General features: G+C 42.3%; 2 protein-coding genes across 2 annotated transcripts in view; one reads left to right on the top strand and one right to left on the bottom strand.

Annotated features, from left to right (window-relative positions):
- Positions 1-2,358: 2,358 nt before the first annotated feature.
- Positions 2,359-8,536, bottom strand: SERF1B (small EDRK-rich factor 1B). Its single transcript, XM_074952772.1, has 3 exons — positions 8,380-8,536; positions 6,272-6,380; positions 2,359-2,543 (listed from the first exon to the last, which is right to left on the bottom strand). Exons 1-3 carry the CDS (start codon positions 8,384-8,386, stop codon positions 2,471-2,473), a joined length of 189 nt encoding a protein of 62 aa, XP_074808873.1. The 5' UTR covers positions 8,387-8,536; the 3' UTR covers positions 2,359-2,470.
- A 5,096-nt stretch (positions 8,537-13,632) lies between these two features.
- Positions 13,633-19,864, top strand: part of BDP1 (BDP1 general transcription factor IIIB subunit) — a 72,893-nt gene continuing 66,661 nt past the window's right edge. Inside the window, exons 1-4 of the mRNA XM_074952764.1 lie at positions 13,633-13,972; positions 16,116-16,671; positions 17,845-17,954; positions 19,514-19,573. Coding sequence (XP_074808865.1) covers positions 13,752-13,972; positions 16,116-16,671; positions 17,845-17,954; positions 19,514-19,573 — 947 coding nt within the window. The 5' untranslated portion in view covers positions 13,633-13,751. The remainder of the gene's footprint in view (positions 13,973-16,115; positions 16,672-17,844; positions 17,955-19,513; positions 19,574-19,864) is intronic.

Raw genomic sequence — 19,864 nt, 5'->3', positions numbered from 1 at the left:
CGACCCCCATGAAAGACCCCCTAAGCTTATTTCTAGCAGCTTAGGTTAAAACCTCCCCAAGGGACAAATCCCTTCTCATCCTTGGACGGTATTCACTGCCACCACCACGTGAGTTAGACAAAGATTCAAGGAAAAGAACCACTTGGAGTTCCTGTTCCCCGAAATATTCCCCCCAAGCACCTTCACCCCCTTTCCTGGGGAGGCCTGAGAATATCATCTTCACCAATTGGTAGAGGTGAGCACACACCAAATCCCTGGGTTTTCTAAGACAGGAAAACCAATCAGATTCTTAAAAAAACAAAACAGAACTTTATAATAAAGAAAAAAAGTATAAGAAGCCCCTCTGTAAAATCAGGATGGAAGGTAATTTTCCAGGGTAATCAGATTCAAAACACAGAGAGTTCCCCTCTAGGCAAAACTGTAAAGTTACAAAAAACAGGGATAAACCTCCCTCTAAGCATAAGGAAAATTCACAAGCTAAAACAAGATAGTCTAACATTTCCTTGCTCTTGCTTACTATTTCTGTAAAGTTAGATGTATCATTCAGTAGGAGCTAGATTACTTGCTTGGTCTCTCTGTCTCTGGAGAGAGCACACACAGCACAAAAACAAAGCCCCCCAAAGATTTGAAAGTATCATCTTTCCCCATTGGTCCTTCTGGTCAGGTGCCAACTACGTTAATTGAACTGATTAAGCCTTTACAGGTAAGGGCATTCTGTACCTCTAGCTAAGAGGGATTTTATATTACTGCATGCATAAAAGTTGTTACCCTTCCCTTTATATTTATGACACACCATTCTTGCACTTTGGAATTAACATAAGGAACACTACCTCTCTGTACAAGGATGATAGCATGATTATAGCTTTTTGTTGATACTATTGTACTACTTTGATAACACAAGTTCTTGGCCAATTATTGATCTCTCTTTTATTGCCTCCCAGAAGAGATGCAAGAACAGTGGCAGAACACGTGTAGATTACTCTGTCAGTCAGTTGGAGGCATAGAATTCCCCCCTCCCCCCCGCCAAATTACTGGGACCTGCAACTTCCTCATGCCATTTCTTTATATTCATGCAGGGAAGAGGGAGTTTATTCAGATCTAGCACTTCAGACAAGCCTGTGCTTCATTTAAATTGATAGTTATCCTTAATAGAAGATCTGGCAGATTGTCTAGAGAGCAAGACTTGACATTAGGCTAACTGGTAGTTCAGACTACTTTCTATTTATTAGTGTACTACATAGGCATCAAAAGGAAACTAGAGTTTGCATCATTTTTGAGGCATGCATAGAAGGAGCAGTGAAAGCTGAATGACAATGAATAATTTTGCCCCCCCGGTATGTATATATGGGTAAAACTAGCTTTAAGCTCCTTGTAACCCACCTTACCTACTCCCTAGAAAAGCTAGTTCACTAGAGTTAACCTTACACTCAGTTCACTGCCCCCAACAGCCTCTGCCCTACCTATGAAAGGAATCCCTCTAAGGCAATTTACCTCATTGTACATAGCATTTTGTATGTATATAAGGAGAAATGGAGGATTGACAGTTAAATGCATGTTTAAAAATTTTTTAATTGCCCTCCCATGATTTTTCTAAACTAATCTCATTTTAATGAAAGAGAGTTCATGTTCAGATTTTTCTGAGCAGGAGTATTTCTCCTTGACTTTCAGCTGAGGGTGCTCAGAAAAGTCAAGGAGTTATGCTACAGATCTGTGGTTATGAGGTTGCCGCCCTTCCCAACCAGACAATGTTTTAACTTGGTGAGGCTAAACTAAAAGTTTACAAGCCAATATACTATAATCTTTCCCAGAGGACAAGATTAAACAAGTCATGCCAGATTTTAGTCTTCTGAAAGTTACTGTTTTGAAAAGTTCATTTTCTTGGTCTTACAGTGCAGATTTCTTTTAATTCAAGCCCAGTAAAAGGTTATCCACTGTACCCCATTTCAGATTAAACGATACTTCATGCGACATTTTATTATAAAAATAATTTAAAATGAGATTTACAGTTCAGACCTTTACAAGTTTGAATACATTGTACAAAGGTATTGGGCTTTTAAATTAGTGTTCCACTGTGAATGATTGTTATACTTTAAGGGTCACAAAGAAGGTAAACTGGTCTAATTGTGGCTTTAATAGTGAAGTCACACAAGCCATTCAGTGAAGCCAACATTGTTAATAATGAAAGGTGCAGTTAAGCTATAGCTACCATTACTTAAACTAGGCTTATTTGCATGCCTATAAGAGCGCTTGCAATTTTTTTGAAATAAGTATTCTAGGTAACTTAATGACGTCTTTGTTTACTCAGCCTATACGAACCAAAAATTCTAAATAAGTGCAAATTGAATAAGTCTACAAGTATAAGATAAACATTTGCCATTTAATGGTAGGCCACTTTTACAAATAAGTGATATTTTAGGCCCTATAACTTGGTGTACTGTAACATTTTAGGCTATTTATGCAGCCACACACTTTATTTTGTTTCTGCCTGCAGAGTCTTCTTCTCATTAGCTGCTTTCTGCTTTTGCTGCATGATTTCAGAGTCTCTGTAAAAGACAGACATTTAGTTAGAAAAATAGTGAGTTACTGAAAATATTCCTTGACTGCTACTATTAGGCTTCATCTTACTTTCTACAGGTTACTTCCATTCTTGCTTTTCAACCAATGGAACAAAACCAAATGCAACAGCATATAATGGATCAATATTTAAGCTTAAAAATGATCAGGACAATAGATTGATAGCCCTGCAGAGGCCCAGCCCAGATACCAAGTCTACTTGCCTGCATTTTACTACAATGAAAGAACTATTGATATTTTATGTACCTGTCAACATTCATCCTGGATGAATTGATATTTCCAAGGTAGCACTGAAGTTCTAGTCTGATACTTCAGCAGACTGTGCATACAGTAGATGAATCCAAGCTCCAATATTTAAACCCATTTGAGGTACCAAATTTTGAGTTTGCCAATACTCGGCAGAAAATGGAAACCAAAGCTATTTGGTATAGATATTCCAAAATCCAATCCACAGATTATACTCAGGTCACATGAATGAACTATATATAGATCAAGCCCCAACAAAAAGGTTATAAATCCTGTCTCATATGTTCTCAGTAAAGTCAGGAGTCCGACAGCTTTTTACCTGGTTGTAACGCACAGGGAAAGCATCTTTCAAACCTGTAACCTTTAAGTCAAGAGGATCTCTCTAATTTGACTGGCTCTGAAGACAGCTATTTACTGGACCAATTTCAGTTTGAAAGTGTATTTTGAGGCAGTTGCCATTTAATTCAAGGCTGATTGCACACTTTAATATACTACCGTGTACTACAGAATTAACTATAAAGTCTTATAATTCAAGAACACTGTGGTGGCCTTGAGTCATGTTGTGACCAGACTTTACACTTAATTTGTTACTTGGATCTTCGTTTTTAAGTATAGATTGTGTTTAGTGTGATGCTTCCCCAGGGGTTCTCAGGAGTGTGAGGCACCTCACCACTAGCATGAAATCGTCTGGTCTGTGCCTGCTGTGGATCATCTCCCTGAAGGCAACAGCCTCTGGCAGCACAAGCACTATTTTCCAGGCCTCTGCAGACCTTGCTCTCCGTTCAGGTACAGAGAGGCACACCCCATCCCTGAATATTTGGGAGTGTTCCCTGTAGCGTCCAAGCCCTAATCCACTGAACACTTACAGAATTACTGGGACTGCTATTCTCAAAGGAACAGTACACACTAACTTCTGAGATTCACCTCAGGAATATCACTTTGCTTAACACCACAGCACTTTGATAAACTTTTTCTTGTTTTACTGTAGCTATATCTAAGACTATAGTAAAGTGGCAGTAAGAGTATTGGAAACAAAGAACAAAAAATTGGGCTGTTGATTAATTGCAGTTAACTCATGCAATGAAATTAACTGCGATTAATTGCACTGTTAAATAGAATACCAATTGAAATTTATTAAAATGTTCTTCTGTATTTTCAAATATTGGTTTCTATTACAACACAGAATAGAAAGTGTATTACAAATATTTGCACTGTAAAAATGATAAATTTGTCAAGTCACCTCATACAAGTACTATAGTGAAATCTATCGTGAAAGCGTAACTTAAAAATGTAACCAAAAAAAACCAAAACACTTATGTAACTGCACTCAAAAAACAAAACAATGTAAAACTTAAGAGTCTACAAATCCAGTCAGTCCTACTTCTTGTTAAGCCAATTGCTAAGACACAAAAGTTCGTTTCCATTTTCAGGAGATACTGCTTCCTATTTACAGTGTCACCTGAAAGTGAGAACTGGCATACGCATGGCACTTTTGTAGCCAGCATTGCAAGGTATTTACATGCCAGATATGCTAAACATTCGTATGCACCTTCATGCTTCAGCCACCATTCTGGAAGACATGATTCCATGATGATGCTTGTTAAAAAAAATTGTGCGTTAATTAATTTTGTGACTGTACTCCTTGGGGAAGAATTTCATGTCCCCTGCTCTATTTTACCCGCATTTGGCTATATATTTCATGTTGTAACAATCTGGGGTGATGACCCAGCATATGTTGTTCGTTTTAAGAACACTTTCACAGCAGATTTGACAAAACGTAAAGAAGGTACCAATGTGAGATTTCTAAAGCTAGCTATAGCACTCGACCCAAGATTTAAGAATCTGAAGTGCCTTCCAAAATCTGAGAGGGACAGGGTGTGGAGCATGCTTTCAGAAGTCTTAAGAGAAACAGTCTGATGTGGAGACTACAGAACCTGAACCACCAAAATAGAAAATCAGCCTTCTGCGATGGCATCTGACTCAGATGCCGAAAATGAACACGTGGTGGTCTGCACTGCTTTGGGTCATTATCGAGCAGACCAAGTCATCAGCATGGACACATCCTCTGGAGTGGTGGTTGAAGTATGAAGGGGCATATGAATTTTTAGCGCACCTGGCACGTAAATATCTTGCAACGCTAGCTACAACAGTGCCATGCGAATATCTGTTCATTTTCTGGTGACACTAAACAAGAAGCAGACAGCATTATCTCCTACAAATGTAACCAAATTGTCTGTCTGAGCAAATGGCTGGGTTGCTCAGACAGACAAGTAGTAGGACTGAGTGGACTTGTAAGCTCTAAAGTTTAACATAGTTTTGTTTTTGAATGCAGTTATTTTTTGTACATAATTCTACATTTGTAAGTTCAACTTTCATGATAAAGAGACTGCACTACAGGACTTGTAGTAAGTATTTTTCAATTCACTTTTTTACAGTGCAAATATTTATAATAAATAATACAAAATGAGCACTACACACTTTGTATTCTATGTTGTAACTGAATTAAATATCTGAAAAGTGTGCAAAACATCCAAAAATATTTATAAATACTATTCTATTATTGTTTTACAGCATGATTAATTGCAATTAATTTTTTAATTGCTTGATAGCCATAAAAATAAATTTAGTTTTTTGAAAGCGTAAGTTATTCTTTAAAGACTCTCACCCAAAGTAGTCCAGCATTTTCAGCCAAACCCAGTTAAGACCCTTTTTCCCATGAAGCAAAAGCACTCTCCTTTTACTCCCTCAGTGAAGGGTGCCTGGGCATCCCTTCTGTCCCCTCAAATATACTCAAGCAAACCTTTGATATGCACCTCACAAAAAGGTTCTCCCCCCCCCCGTGTTTTTCTTCCTGTTAGTTTTATCTTACAATCCTTCATTTGTATTCAGTTCAAATGAATGGTAGGTGGACCCACTGTGAATGAGGCAATACTCAATTTATAGATAGATGAACAAATCTCTACTAGGTTAAGCTGCTTTTCAGACTGAAATGGCTAATTCCTTCTTTAGATAAGAAAAGTATCCACGGTTTCAACTGAGCTGGTATGCGGATTTACTCTCCATGAACTACACTCTTTAAAAAAAAAAGTCTCAAAGCATGTAAGAGGGAAGGAAAATATGAAGAACTGCTCAATCTGAAAAACAATCATTTTGTTTTGGCACCTCAAGTGAATGGCTGGGGAGGTACTGCCACTTCCCTCCTAACAAGGGGTCAAAACCAAGGACTACAGTAGAACCCAGAAGGGCATTTGAGGCCCACCCATCCACCCAAGACAGATTCAAGCTCAAGAAATACTGAGAGAAAGCAAAGTCTGAGTAACCTAAAATATGTGCAGATGTTCAAAATACAATCACAGTCTACTAGTATCAAGTAGGTACAGCTTATTTTCATGAGCAGAGCTTATAGAATACCACTCACCCTCCTCTCCGAGACCTGTGTACTAGAGCTTACCTTTGTTTTCTCTGAGAAGCAGACAAACTATCCTCTTTCCTTTTCCCCTTGAGGACCTCCTGGGTTTTCTTCAGATTTTTCTGGCGGGCAAGTTCACGCTGGTTCCCACCTACATAATATTCAAGTTTATATATGTGCTGTAATTTCCACTTCCTTACCTCCATTCTTGTAAACCGACAGTAATTTAGTACCTTAAGACCAAAACCAGTAAAAAGCATTGTTAAAACTACCCATGGAGGTTTTCCTCCCCAAGTTTGGATCCAAGAGAGAAATTCTGCAAGGCAAAACAGCAAGTCTGGTGTAAAGCAAGGAGGTGCTAGAGCTTCCCAAATTTAACAGCACAGAGAATTTAACGTTTTTTCCCTAACCTTGCTCTGAAAAACAGCTACATGTTGTTTTGTTGAAGTGTTCCTAGGAACTTCAGTTTGAGGCAGATGTGGCATGGAAAAGTTCTGCCAAATATAAGCAGTTCAGGCTAAGTTACAAGTAAGCTTGGAAGGATCAGATTTTTATTGGTGTCAGTAAATGTTGATTTCGCTACATGTACAAACTGACAAAAGTATTTCCAATGAGAATAATCGAAGTTTAGGTATGTAGTCTGATAATCATGTATTTAAAGTTTTACATGTCCCAGGACTCTAAACCTGGAAGTTCACTATATAATGAAAGTTAGGACTGCTCAGTATAGCAGAAAGATCTCCAGGCCTGCTCTGCCTCTTCAATTACTATTTTAGAATAGATAAGGGGGAATGTACCAATGCCCACGTTCACGTATTAGCAAGTACTTTTGATTTGAGGATGACGGGAGTACAGAACACATCATCCATGCCTCTTTTTGACCTCAAGTTATGCATACTATACAGTACCTCTTCATAAGTAGACTCAGACAGCTGTGTCTCTGATTGCATAAGCCTGCAACTTCCCTTTCAGGCTGGAGGGCATTTGCATGAGGAAGTTTAGTTCTTAATTATGCAGTTCTTCCTTGAACTTGGATCACTACAGTGAATTTAAGCTGCATGTTTAGAAACTCTGAGCTCAACTTAGAACATCTCACAAGTTGAACTACAAAACAGACAACTTCAGTAATGCTGAAGATTAACTTGTTTCCAGGAGAAATGAAAAAGAAGAGTTTAAGAAAATTTAAGAAAGCTCTAGAGTTTAAGAAAACTGTAGTAATGAATGTCTGACTACTGCTGTAACGTTTCACACTCTGTTAATTTTTTGCCATTAATATAGTCAAGTGACATTGTACCCCCCCCCCCGACTTTGAGCAATATGGATTCCTGCAACACCTCATAGTACTGCTGCAGTCTGTTTGATTTTTTTAGTTATGTACGTAAAAGAAGAGGGCACAGTCTGGCAGTGGTAAGTTAAGTATGGCGCTATTAGATGCTCAGGGGCCATTTAGAGGGATTTTATTTGTAGCCTGACAGCCAACAATGGAACGTTGAGCTCCAGACCTGACTGATCAGTAGCTCATCACAAACAGCCCTGCAAAGACTACCCAGGAGACGCTGCTTTGCTCCGAGTTGCCCACGTTTTTAAGGCTGGCTTTAGGGACACCGCTGGGGACCCGGCTCAGAACAGATCCCTTGTTTATAGCCACCAAGGTTTCGCTCCAGAAATACCCAGTTGTACGTGGCGGAAAATGGAGTCATCAAGGAGCGAGGTCGCACTACGAACGCCAGAGATCCCCGAGTCCCGGACGCCGCGTTAATCCCCCGCCAGGCCCCTTCCTGGGGGAGCCCCGCACAACCGCCGCTTACCCTAGAGGCCAAAGGGAGGCCGCCACCCCGCGGGCCCGGCCGCTCCTGCAGTCAGACGCTGGGTGGGGCCACTATGGCGCCGGCTCTGACGAAGCCTGCGGGGCTCACGGGCCCCGGGGCCTTCACAGCTCGGCGGGGCCGGAGCGGGAAAGAGGCGCCCGGAGCCTAAATTACCAGGACCAGCCACCATCATGCACGTACCGGGCCCGACCCAGAGCCGGCGAGAAGGGGGCGCGCTCGCTGGCCGCCGCTCCATCACCTAGGCCCGACAGCGGCCAGCGAACGCGCGGAGCCGGCAGAGCCGTTCCCGACAGGACGGGGCCACTTCAGGTTGATACTCACGGGCCATGGCGAGACAATATGCCGAGCGGGACGCACAGAACCTGAGCCGCAGCTACTTCTCCCAAGTGCTCCGACAGTTGCCAGAACCTTCTTCTGCCTCCCCCTCAACACCCCCCGCCGACGTGGCTTATAGAATGACACGCCTCGGTGATGTCACAAATATGCCGGCGTCACCAAACCACCCCCACCAAAATTAGAATTAGTCGGAGCCTCTGAGCGGGGGTGGTCGTTAACATTGCGCATGCTCAGTTAGCAGCATGTCCAGGCTGCTGTTGCTCTGATGGACCTCAGTAAATCAGGTTTCAGAGTAACAGCCGTGTTAGTCTGTATCCGCAAAAAGAAAAAAGAAAAGGAGTACTTGTGGCACCTTAGAGACTAACCAGTTTATTTGAGCATGAGCTTTCGTGAGCTACAGCTCACTTCATCGGATGCATAGCATATCGTGGAAACTGCAGAAGACAATCTGTTTCTCTCGAGTTGTGGAGATCAGCGTTCTCAGGATACTTAGGCTGTGTCGGAGTCTCAGGATATTTGGTGTGGTTTCTTACCCCTTCCGCCAAATTCCAGGAGGCAGTAACGTCACGTGCTAGCTGAAAGCCACAACTTTTCTGTTTTGGAAGCAGGTTTTTGTCCTGCCTGGTTGCATAGAAAAGCGTGAACATATGATCCCAGTGCACCCTAAGGTCTCAAAAACCAGAAAGCAAATAGAGCTGTTTTGAGCCTTTTAGGGAACACTTTGGGTCCTGTTTTCAAATTTTTCTCTTCAACCATGAAGGCTTTTAAAAAAATTAGAACCGCGATTCTTCATATCATCACAGAATTCCAGGTACTCGGACTTAAAAAACACACTAAATATTGCAATAGTTAAGATAAAATGGTGAGTGATGGTAAATCTCTAAAATGTCAACTGAAAGTGCCCAATGTTTACTTGTCTTGCAATGTAGAAAATTATGGTGCTGTAACAGTGCCAGGTCCAGTCCTCCCATGCTAAATGAGAACTCATTGCTAGGAATTCAGAGTTTCAGAGGAGGTCATTTTTGTACAATTTGAGAAAAACAATATTTTAACATCACATTTAATCCTTAAACTGGTAATATAATTTTCCTAAAACTAAATACGAAAGCCCAAAAAACTAAACTTCATAAGCCAGAAGCCCCACTTACATCATTGCAAATTATAATGTCTCTTTGGGCTGAACTGTTATCTGCTTGATTCTCAGCTCTTGGATTTAGAATTATTTTAGAAATGTAGTACAAAATTAATTCAGCTGTTTTTGAGTTACTAGAATATGAAAAACTGTGGCCCTAACCTTGTAATCAGATCTGTGCAGGCAGATCCTTAAAACTATGCAGCATCCCTTTGATTTCTCTGCACAGGCAGAAGGGTCTGCCACTCCTACACAGATTTTATTATAAAGTTGATACTTTAGGTCCCAAATCTATAAACATCTAGGCACGTGTTTAACTTCACTAATGTGAGTAGTCTCAATCAAAGCAATTGGACTGCTCACATGAGTAAAATTAAATAAGTGCCTAAGCACTTGCAGGATTAACACCTACGCTGTTCAATGAGTTTTGCACGAGCAGATACTCGTAACTAACCAAAATCATGAAGGCAACGGGGCTCTGCATGGACACAAGAAACTGCCTGTATGGATCTTATTGCAAGCTCAAGATGTAAAATTATAAATTTTTTGGTTGCAGGGACTATTTGTTATTATGGCCCTGATGAACTCTGTGTAGTTGCCAGGGTCTGCCCATGCAGAGTTCACAGCAAGAATGAGGCCTATATGTGCAGAATGCCTGGCACAATGGTGCCCTGAACCTGACTGAGGCCTGTGTACATGACTGTAATACAAATAAATAAAAGTAATTCCAAACTACAGAAAATCTTATTTATTGACTGCAGCATTAAGTCTGTCACAACAATTATGGTCCTCAAGCAGCAAAGAGTTCCACATGGATGCAGGAGATTACTTATATGTAGCTTTTTGCTGGACTAAGGCCTCTATTTGCATCTCCTTTAATAGGTTATTGTGACGAGGCAGAATAAATGCCTTTTTACTGCCTTAAATTTTGGAGAGTTTTTAATAAGGGTCAGGGCATATAAAATTTACATGTTATATAAAACCCATCAGTTGATTTTATAAATAAAAATTAAAAAAAAATACTTTACAATTCTATAATAACTTTCATCCCAAAGCTGTTCACAAGCTACAGTTCAAATATTGAAGTCAACTCTAGGGGGCAGGAAGGTAATATTTTAGCCTGAGATATTGGTAAAAACACCTATGAGAAGAGAAGGCTTTACGAGAATTTGGATGGATCATCTCTAATATTCACACAGCTAAGATCTGGGTTTTAAGAGCTCATCTGAAAGATACCCCTTTCCTCACTCCCTACTCCTTAGAAAACACCACAGTCTCCTATTTATCTGTCTGAGGGGTTGAATTACAGGGGAAAGATGGTGCTATCTTTTAAAGCTCCACCAACAAAATAAAGGCTCGTCTACATGACCAATTAGTTTGTGGCTAGCTGGGCTGTGAATCTACACCCAGTAGCAGGCCACTGACCAACTGTCCATATGCACCCTCCTGATGTACGTTAACAGAGTATACTTTGATGTAGTCCTCTTTGAAAGTATCAGCAGAGTGCACTTAGTGTGTCAGCAGCAGGCTAGTATGGTGTAGATTCACACCTCAGCTTGCCGTGAACTAAATGTTCATGTAGACAAGTCCTAAACCATGCTGATATGAGTTGTCAAAATGAGACATTGCTAACAGTAGATTGTGAAGAATTTCATAATATGATTGTGCATGTTCTCTGAGCTCTACTGCACTCCTTGAGCTTGGCTCCCCCTGGTGGGGTCTGAATGTACCTGTGGACTCTACTGGATTCCTTGGGCTTGGCTTCTTAATTGGGAAAAAAATTAGTATTAAAATTTAAATTATTACTGTGCATGTGCATTAACACCTAACTGAAATGAATGGGGTAGTTAATGCCAAGGAGAGCTATGTTATTCCAGGCTCTCTGCAAACTCATCTCCATATCAGTTACACCTGCTTGCCATTTTTGAGGTTTTCTTTGCAACAAAAGCTAGAGATATTTTTTTTCTAAATGGAAGCTGAAATTCTAGAGAAAAAGATGGAAGCTTTACAGAGTACTGTTATGGCGTGTCACAGTGTTTCAGTTCTGTCTAAGACCTGAAGTATGGGAAGAATGAAGGAGCCAAGGCCACCTTGATGGCCTCTGAGGCCTGGTGTTACAAAGAGACAGGCTTGAGCTAGTGCTTTGGATGCAAATACCCTCTCAATGAGTGAGTGGGCAAGTGTGAAGCTGAAGCCCGGGCTTGGCTCTGCATTTGGTGACTAGTTCCTCTATGCCACTTTGAGGTGTTCCCAATATGGATCCAAATTTAAGTCCCTACCCTGCTGGCTGTTCAGTGGGTGTGGTCCCTGCATCTGTTTGGAGCAACCTGCAGAATATATTCCTGGGGGAATTCTGCATGACTGCGTGCATGCAGAATTCATGTCCTGCAGATTTCTTTGCTTCCCTACAGAAAAATGACTTTCTGATGTGGAAGCAGAGGGGAGCTGCAAGAGCGGTCATGAGCCCCTCCCCAGCAACACAGGCACATTGTTTTGGGTGCCCGGAGTAGCCAGCGGAGGGGTAAATCACAGTGGGGAGTGGGGGGCACTGGGGATGGCCCGGCCAGTGGCTCCTACCCTGCACTGGGCTCAGCTGCTAGTCCTGGATGGGCTGGGGTTGGGGGCAGACAGGACTTTCTCTTCCCTGCAAAGAGTGTCTGGGAACCTCCCCTGGCTGCAGGAGGCTCTGCACCCTCCCCCCCCCGCCTCCATCACTCCTCAGCCATGGGAGGAGCTGCTCCCCCATCCCCCAACCCTTGTGCATCTGGACCCCCCCCATTCCCTCACCCCCACCTGAACCCCTACCCTGCTGAGCCTCACTCCCTGCATCCAGAGCCTCCATGCACCTAGATTCCCCCAACAAACCCCCTACCCCCTGCACCCAGACCCTCCCGCTGAGCTCCCTCCGCACCTGGACTCCACCTCTGGATCCAGACCACCCCTCACTGAGCCATCTGCACCTGGACCCCCATCCCATTAAGCCCCCCCAGCACCCAGATTCCTCAGCTCAGCCCCCATGCCCCCCCACTGAGCCCCAACCACCTTCACCTGAACTTCCCCTGCAGAGTCCCATTGCCCTTGCAAATGGAACCCCCCAACAAGCCCCTGTGCATCCAGAGTCTCTCTGCACTCGGATGCCCGCACTGAGCAACATGCACCCAGATTGCACCACCCAAAATCTCCTCACCCCACATCTGGATCCCCCCATGCTAAGCCTCTCCACACTTGCATCCTGGTGGACTAAGACTGACTCCCCATACCTGGTGTGCCTGGTGCGGAGGGGTAGAGCCCCCAGTATCTTTCTGGGGCAGGCCCAGCCCTTGTGCTGTGTCAGGTTCGGGTGCAGTTTCACTGCTAAGTCCATGTCGCAGAGAGATGCGGGGGCTGCAGGGTGATCTCCCACCTCTATGCAGCCACTGGCCTGTGCTTCCTACTGCCACGCTGGAGCCTCCACATTTATTGATGAATAAAATTTGTAGGATTTTGGAATATTGTGTACAGAATTTTTAATTTTTTGGCACAGAATTCCCTCGGGAGTAAAGCTAGTTTATGGCTTTGCCCCAGGGATTGTCAATCGCAAAAACTTGAAAACCCTGAATAAGAACCCCCTCTCTCCTCCCAAAATCAGAAGACTGGCTTACAAATGAGATTTTAAAAATATCCATTTTGGAGGTATTATTTATTTGCTTTTTTGTATGAGGCCTTTTCAACTCTGTAAAAACACAAAGGCTAGAAAAGTGACAGTTTTAAAGGAAAGCTGAGAGTCTCACATCACAGACCTCCAGGCACTGGGGAGTGTGTGTGTGGGGAGAGTGCTTTAACACACACCCCATACCCCGCGAGGCACAGACTCGCGATACACAACACTCTGTGTCCCCTCCGGCTCCCCGTCACTTTGGCCGCAATCTCCACTAGTTACGGAAGGTCTAGCGGGGGAACACGCTCCACTTACCCCGCCTTCTGACGCGTCACGTTGGGACGTGAATTTCCCGCTGCGGCTGGTGGCAGGTTGATGACGTTTAGCTGCGCCAGGCCCTGTACACGGCGGGGAGGGGGGACCCGCACCCGGTGTGCGGCAAGTGACATGAGGCGGCGCCGCCGGAGAGGGGACACTTGGCTCTAGCGTTTCCCTGGTCGCGAGGGAGTGACCTCGCCGCTCCCAGGGGCCGGACCGAGCTCTTTCCTCCCCCGCCTGAGCGAGGGGCTCGGGGAGCAGCCCGGCAACATGTTCCGCCGAGCCAGGCTCAGCGTGAAGCCCAATGTGAGGCCCGGGGGTAGGGGCGGCGGCTGCGCCCCGGCGGCCCCGGAGCCGCAGGGCGGCCAGGATTCCGCCTCCACGCCGGCAAGGAAAGAGCCGCAGCCCAGCGCGACAGCCTCTCCCGGAGCCGCTGCCGATCCCCGCCCGGACCCCCCGCCCCAGCCGGAGGGGGAACAGCCGGGGAGCAGGTGAGTCCCGCAACTCGCGCTGTGTACCGGGGTCTGCGCGGCTGTAGCCCCACCCAGCCGCCGTGCGCAAGTCTCGCCGTCAGGAGCTGCCCCAGCTCCGTGCAGCCCTGGGGAGCAGGACCAGCAACCGCTGGGAGGGCGCTGCTTGGAGGCCTCAGTCCTGTACAGGTTCTCAGGTATCTGGAAAGCTTTGGGAGCTGCCTACCCTCATGGCCAGCAGTCTGCCTGCCCTTGCCCTCCACACCGCGCCTCACACCTCAGCTGCACGCACCGTGCTTGGGAGCTGTCAGGTGTCCAACGCCTTCTACGCGTCTGTCTCCCTTTATTTCAGGAGATATTTTTCCTGTCTGAAGGTGGTTCCCTCGCTGGCTTGGGTTTGCCGTGTTTGAAGTTGCCAAGTACATATTACTGCAGGATGAGAGGGCACTACTTGCTAGGTCTAAGATAACTAAGAATGCAATGAGTGCTACGCCTTGGTTTAGAAATAAATGGCTATATAGGTATTTTTTGTACATAATTATTCTTTCTTTGTTATAGTCCCCAATCCTGTAATAAGCCTCATGTGGAAGGGCCTCCACTGAAATAAATTGATACCTGCCTAGGTGCGGGAGTTTAATATTTAAAATTTGTGGTTGAAGTTAGTACTTTAGTGTTGATTTCCCTAGAACTGAATAATTTTATCTTTTTTTCATAAGTACAGACCTTTTTCTATTATTATTAATCTACTGTTTTATTGCAGTGGCACATAGGAAGTTATCATATCTGCTTTTCTATAACATCTTAGGACACTAGAGCAAATATTAAGAAACCATTATAATAATGATTCACTCTGGAGCCAGATATTACCTTGATTTGCACAGTTCTCATTTAAATCAATGGTGGAGGTCCTCAGAACTCACCTCAAGGAAAGTATACTGCTCCTAGTTATGTAACACTGAAATTTGAGGGGGGCCATTAAAAAACAACAGCAGCAAACGGGTGTTTTGTTGTTTTGGGGTTTTTTTTTTTTTTTTTTTTTGGTACCAAAACTTGGGTGTATATTTATGAATTAGGATGGGCAACACTTTCTTGGATTTACACCTAGAGTTAAAGAAACAGTCCAGATTAAAATTGTTAAATGTTACTTAGTACTTTGTCCATTTTAAAGTGTCTAAATGACTTTACCACAGAGCTTGAAAAATATACCTGACATTTTGTGGAGTTGTATTTTATTCAGACTTGACATTCCTGGTACTTTGAAAGTTAAAATACAACCAGGGACTCACCCTCCAGGCCTTTTTTATATATCATGTAGAACCAAAAAAAAGAGCACAATCCTCATTTTAAAAAAATCTTTGCAGTTTACCTCTGCTTTATCTTGACCAAGCAATGATCAGCAGTTGAGGCACTGGAGTGGTCTGCAGAGCTGGAAGACAATAGTACATTGGTTTGCACTAGGTTCATGTTGGGAATATTGTCTTTGCAACCTTAAGTGTTAGAAACTTAGTTTCATTTTAAACAAAGATTGACTTCCTGTAGAAACTAATTGTACTCACCTAGGAAAGGCTGCGGACTTTTTGTAGACTTAGCATAGAATAGTGAAAGTAGAGTGGCCTTTTGTCAGTTTCACTCTGGGTTTTAAGGAGTTAGACAGTGATATAATATTTGAGTTGCAAATACTGCGGAGGAATTTAAATTAAGCCTTTTTCCTGACCCCTAAAAATCATAAAAATGGTGGTTATATCTGAGTTTGTTAAATATTTTTATACAATTTCAATTTTGGGCGTAAACTATTGTCCAGTATTTTATTACCTGGTGATCTATGAGTGTGTTGATATTGAAGGTAAAGAGCATTCCATCAGAAAACAACAACAGCAACAAAAACCAGTCTGAATACTTAAATGTTAATCAGTATTGCTAAAAACTTGTTAATATTTTGAGGTCCGTTATTTTTGGACATAAGAATCAATATTTTACTTAATTTACGAGGCAACATTCAATATGTCTTGGTTTGGTTAAGTATGGATTCTTGGATAAGGCTCTCAGAGTAATACACTTTTCTTTAGTACTATATTTAGGCTTTAGATGTGCATGCTTCAATGCAATCTTAAAAGTAGCAAAACTGTCATTGTAAGGGTAAGATATTTGTTTTAATTTTCCATAGAGATGAAAGGACTGGTGCTGCCAATGATGATGGAGAAGCTAGGAAACCTGCAGATACACCTTTACAGAGAAGAAAACGAATATCCACTATGCCTAATCTGGCAAAACCCAGAGTTACACTTCCATCTGCACAACGTTCAGTATCAAAGTCTTCTCAAAAACAAGTACCTCAGTCTGTTACTAATGGTAACTCTTCACTTCAGAAGGAATCCTATCCATCAGAGAAGAGCAATACAGAAAGCTCTCCAAAGTCTTCCATACTGCCTGAAAAGAAAACACCTGTCCCACAAGTGCCACAGTTTTCCCCACTTAAAAAATCAGTGAGCAAAGAGCCAAATGTGGGTGTAACTGCTCTCAAAAATGACGAAATCCTCCAGAAGAACACACCCTGTCCTCTCAAGGAGAGACCCACCCAAGGAAGACCTACACAAGAGGAAATACCACATACAAAACCCCCTCTAACAAAAGATAAACAAAAATGCTCAGACCGTGAAAGAATCCTCAAAGCTCAGAAGTTAAGAGAGATGCTCAAAGAAGAGCTGAAGAAAGAGAGAATGGTAAGGTCCTGCTTTGGGAATTTTGGGCGGAGAGGAAACAGGGGATCAACATTTGCCTGATCCCTGTGGGTCAAATCCAGTAGGTAATCTATGGTAACTGTGATGTCAGCAGCATAGTGCTGGCAGCCTATGATGGGGTCTAGTAGCTCTTGTCCTATCACAGGAATGAGTGTTCTTTTGTATAAAAATGATTTTTGTGATGGTGTTGGTCAGGTGATTCTACTAATGGACCTTTATGTGACATAATAATACTCCTGCTAAGATGCCAGCCAGAATGCTTACTATTTTTACTATGTATTTTTATCATTGGTAAATACAACAGCGGGGGCTGAGAGTTGGGACTCTTGTGTTCTGTACTCAACTTTGTTATTGACTCAGTTCTGTTACGTTGGACAGCTCACTTCTCTACTATTATTCTGTTAACCAATATCCACCATTTTATAGTTGAGCAATCTTATGGGGATGTTAAAACACTTAACCACTATTAAACCTCATGAGCCTAATGAAAACTGAATTCAGCAGCACAATGTAAGATATTTGTATATATCAGTAGAGAAGACACATATGAGAAAGAAAAGAGGCAGCAGTTTTCCTTTAGGTGGATAAGTCAACTTGAAAACTAGTCAGTTTAAAAAAAAATGTGGTTTAATGTACTATAACAGGTCCTTAATCTCTCTGCCAACAACAATAATAATTGGGTATTCATAGGAGCATTCATAGTGTCTGAAACGACTTTTAACTATTTTTTTAATTGATAGTGTTCATTTTTAAAAGTTGAATTCATCATTTATACGAAAACCCAACAGTTGCAATCCTGTGGAAGTTCACTATTTGTTTTATTTTGAATTAGGCAAAGATAAAATATCATCTAAAGTGTCTCAGGCTCCTTGGTTTGGCACACCTCAGTCCTTTTAGTCTCTGATACTAGACCATCTGTCCAGTGTGTCTTGGCTTCTGGGTCTATGCACTCATACCCACACAGAGCATTGAGGTCTCTTGAAAAGCCAGGTTGATTAAGGTTGATGATGTCTTTGAGAAATGTACACTGTAAAATCAAAAAGTTACAATAATGGTAGAGAAAAATTAGACCAGGCACATATAAAAATAAATATTTACATTATATAATTTGTGTGAGTAAAGAAAAATCTAAATAAACTTGTCTTTGGTATGTAGAAAAGATGGAAAAATAGACCTATGGTAATTGAAGGGAAAACTCCACCAGATCATTCCAAAATGACTATGAGAGACTTGATATACTACCTGCCAGAAAACAATCCTATGAAGTAAGTACAGTTCTCTTTTCTTAAAGGTAAATTGTTTTTGTCTGTGTCTACTAATTTAATCCTTGTGAAATGTATTATACTGACAACCCTGAATATGGAAGTCCGGTTTATCAGTAGAAGAGGTAAAGCATGAGCAGTAGCAGTGTAAGCTTCTGAATGCTGTATCACTATTACTTGGTATTTATATTGCAATTGGGAATAGTGTCTTGTGTTAAGTTCTGTACAAACATACGGAGACCCAGTCCATACCCTGAAGTATTTCAATGTATATAGACAAGTAATAAGTGAAGGGTGGTATGACATAATCAAATCTGTGTGTATACATGAACATACACTTGAATTTTTCCTAATTGTAGATTAAATATTAGCTGCCCTTCAATGTAGCCATCATACGTTGGTTGAATTTTTTAATAGGCATCATGGCTGAGGTGTGTCTTGAGAGGGTAGTGACCGTATGGTATCAACTTGGAGTATGGGTGTTCCACGTAACATAAGTAAGGTTAAGATTTAGTCATGGTTATTTTTAGTAAAAGTTACAGACAAGTCAAGAGCAATAAACAAAAATTTATGGGAGCCCTGACCTGTCCATGACTTTTACTAAAAATCATGTGGGAGAGCGGGAGGAAAGAAATGACACCTGAATCCCCATGGCGGGGACTAACATCTTTAGCCCCACCGCCATGGGGGAGAGGGGTCACAGCTCCGGCTCCACACCCCGCTGAAGCCGTGCGGTGGGGCCACCAACAATGGCTCTGGCCTCTGTTGAAGCCGCAGGGGTTGAGTGCATGGCCTCAGCTGCGGGGGATGGAGGGGGCCCCCGGCTCCGGCTGCACCGCTGACAGCTGAAGTCATGGCGGTTCAGTAAAGTCACAGAATCCGTGACCTCCATGACTAAATTATATTCTTAATCATGTGTAGTATGGAACAAGGCACGAAAATAATGTCAAACCTCTGGCAATATAATCCCTACCTGGAAGGACCAGCCTTAGGAGTAGTAGGGTAGGTAGTTCATTTTCCGTGTCCACTGGAAGTTTGGCACTTCTACTTGCCTTGCTAACGTTGTTGCCAATTGTGCTGGTAGCAGTGGCACTGTTAACTGTTCACTGGTAACTGGTCTGAGATCAAAGAACTCATGGTATGTCTACATGGAGTAGCAGTGTGTGCTACATGGATATGATTTCTAATGCGCACTAACAAGTTCCACACTAATGGGTCTGTATAGCTAGCATGAACTAAAAATACCCTATTGCATTTTAGCGTAGTACTATAATGTTATGTAGTGGATTCAGACAGATGATGTGAAATGACAACAGGTTCTCTATCCCATTACTAATTCTCCTGAACTATTCATTTCTAGAACCTTAAGTTGCTCAAGTCACTTAGCAGTATATGCAGATTGTGAAATTAGATGTTGCACTAGCATGATATAAAGAGAGTGCCCTAGTAAAGATGTTTTGCCTTCAGGTTTAGAACAGAGTTTGGGGGATGGTTTTTTTTTTTCTGTTAGAGTAAATCTATGCATCAGTGAATATTGTCATATCTCTAATATTCATTAATAGATCTTCTCTGGCAGAAGAAAAGAAAACTGAGAAGACTTCTACACAGGTCCAAATGAAAGAGTAAGTCTTTGTGTCTATGGTACTTAACATCAAAATGCCTTCTGTTGGAAAAGAAGTACATTTTATGTATAATAAGTAATGTAGAAGGGATTGTCTAGTTCCTAACTTACTGTTGTGATAAATTTATTCCTTTGTTTTAAATTAATTATTTTAGATGGCGGGAAGATGGAGGAGAAATGGTAGTCATTAGATACATTGTCCAGGAGCAGAATGTAGAAATCAATCTGTTCACTCAGACTTCTTGAGGCAGGCTAGCTGTGATGTTATTCATGGTAATAGGTTGATCATGTT

This window comes from Natator depressus, chromosome 5 (genome assembly GCF_965152275.1).
Source record: "Natator depressus isolate rNatDep1 chromosome 5, rNatDep2.hap1, whole genome shotgun sequence".
Taxonomy (NCBI): Eukaryota; Metazoa; Chordata; order Testudines; family Cheloniidae; genus Natator; species Natator depressus.
The sequence above is the reverse complement of the archived record's forward strand: the minus strand, read 5'-3'. Positions and strand labels throughout refer to the sequence as shown.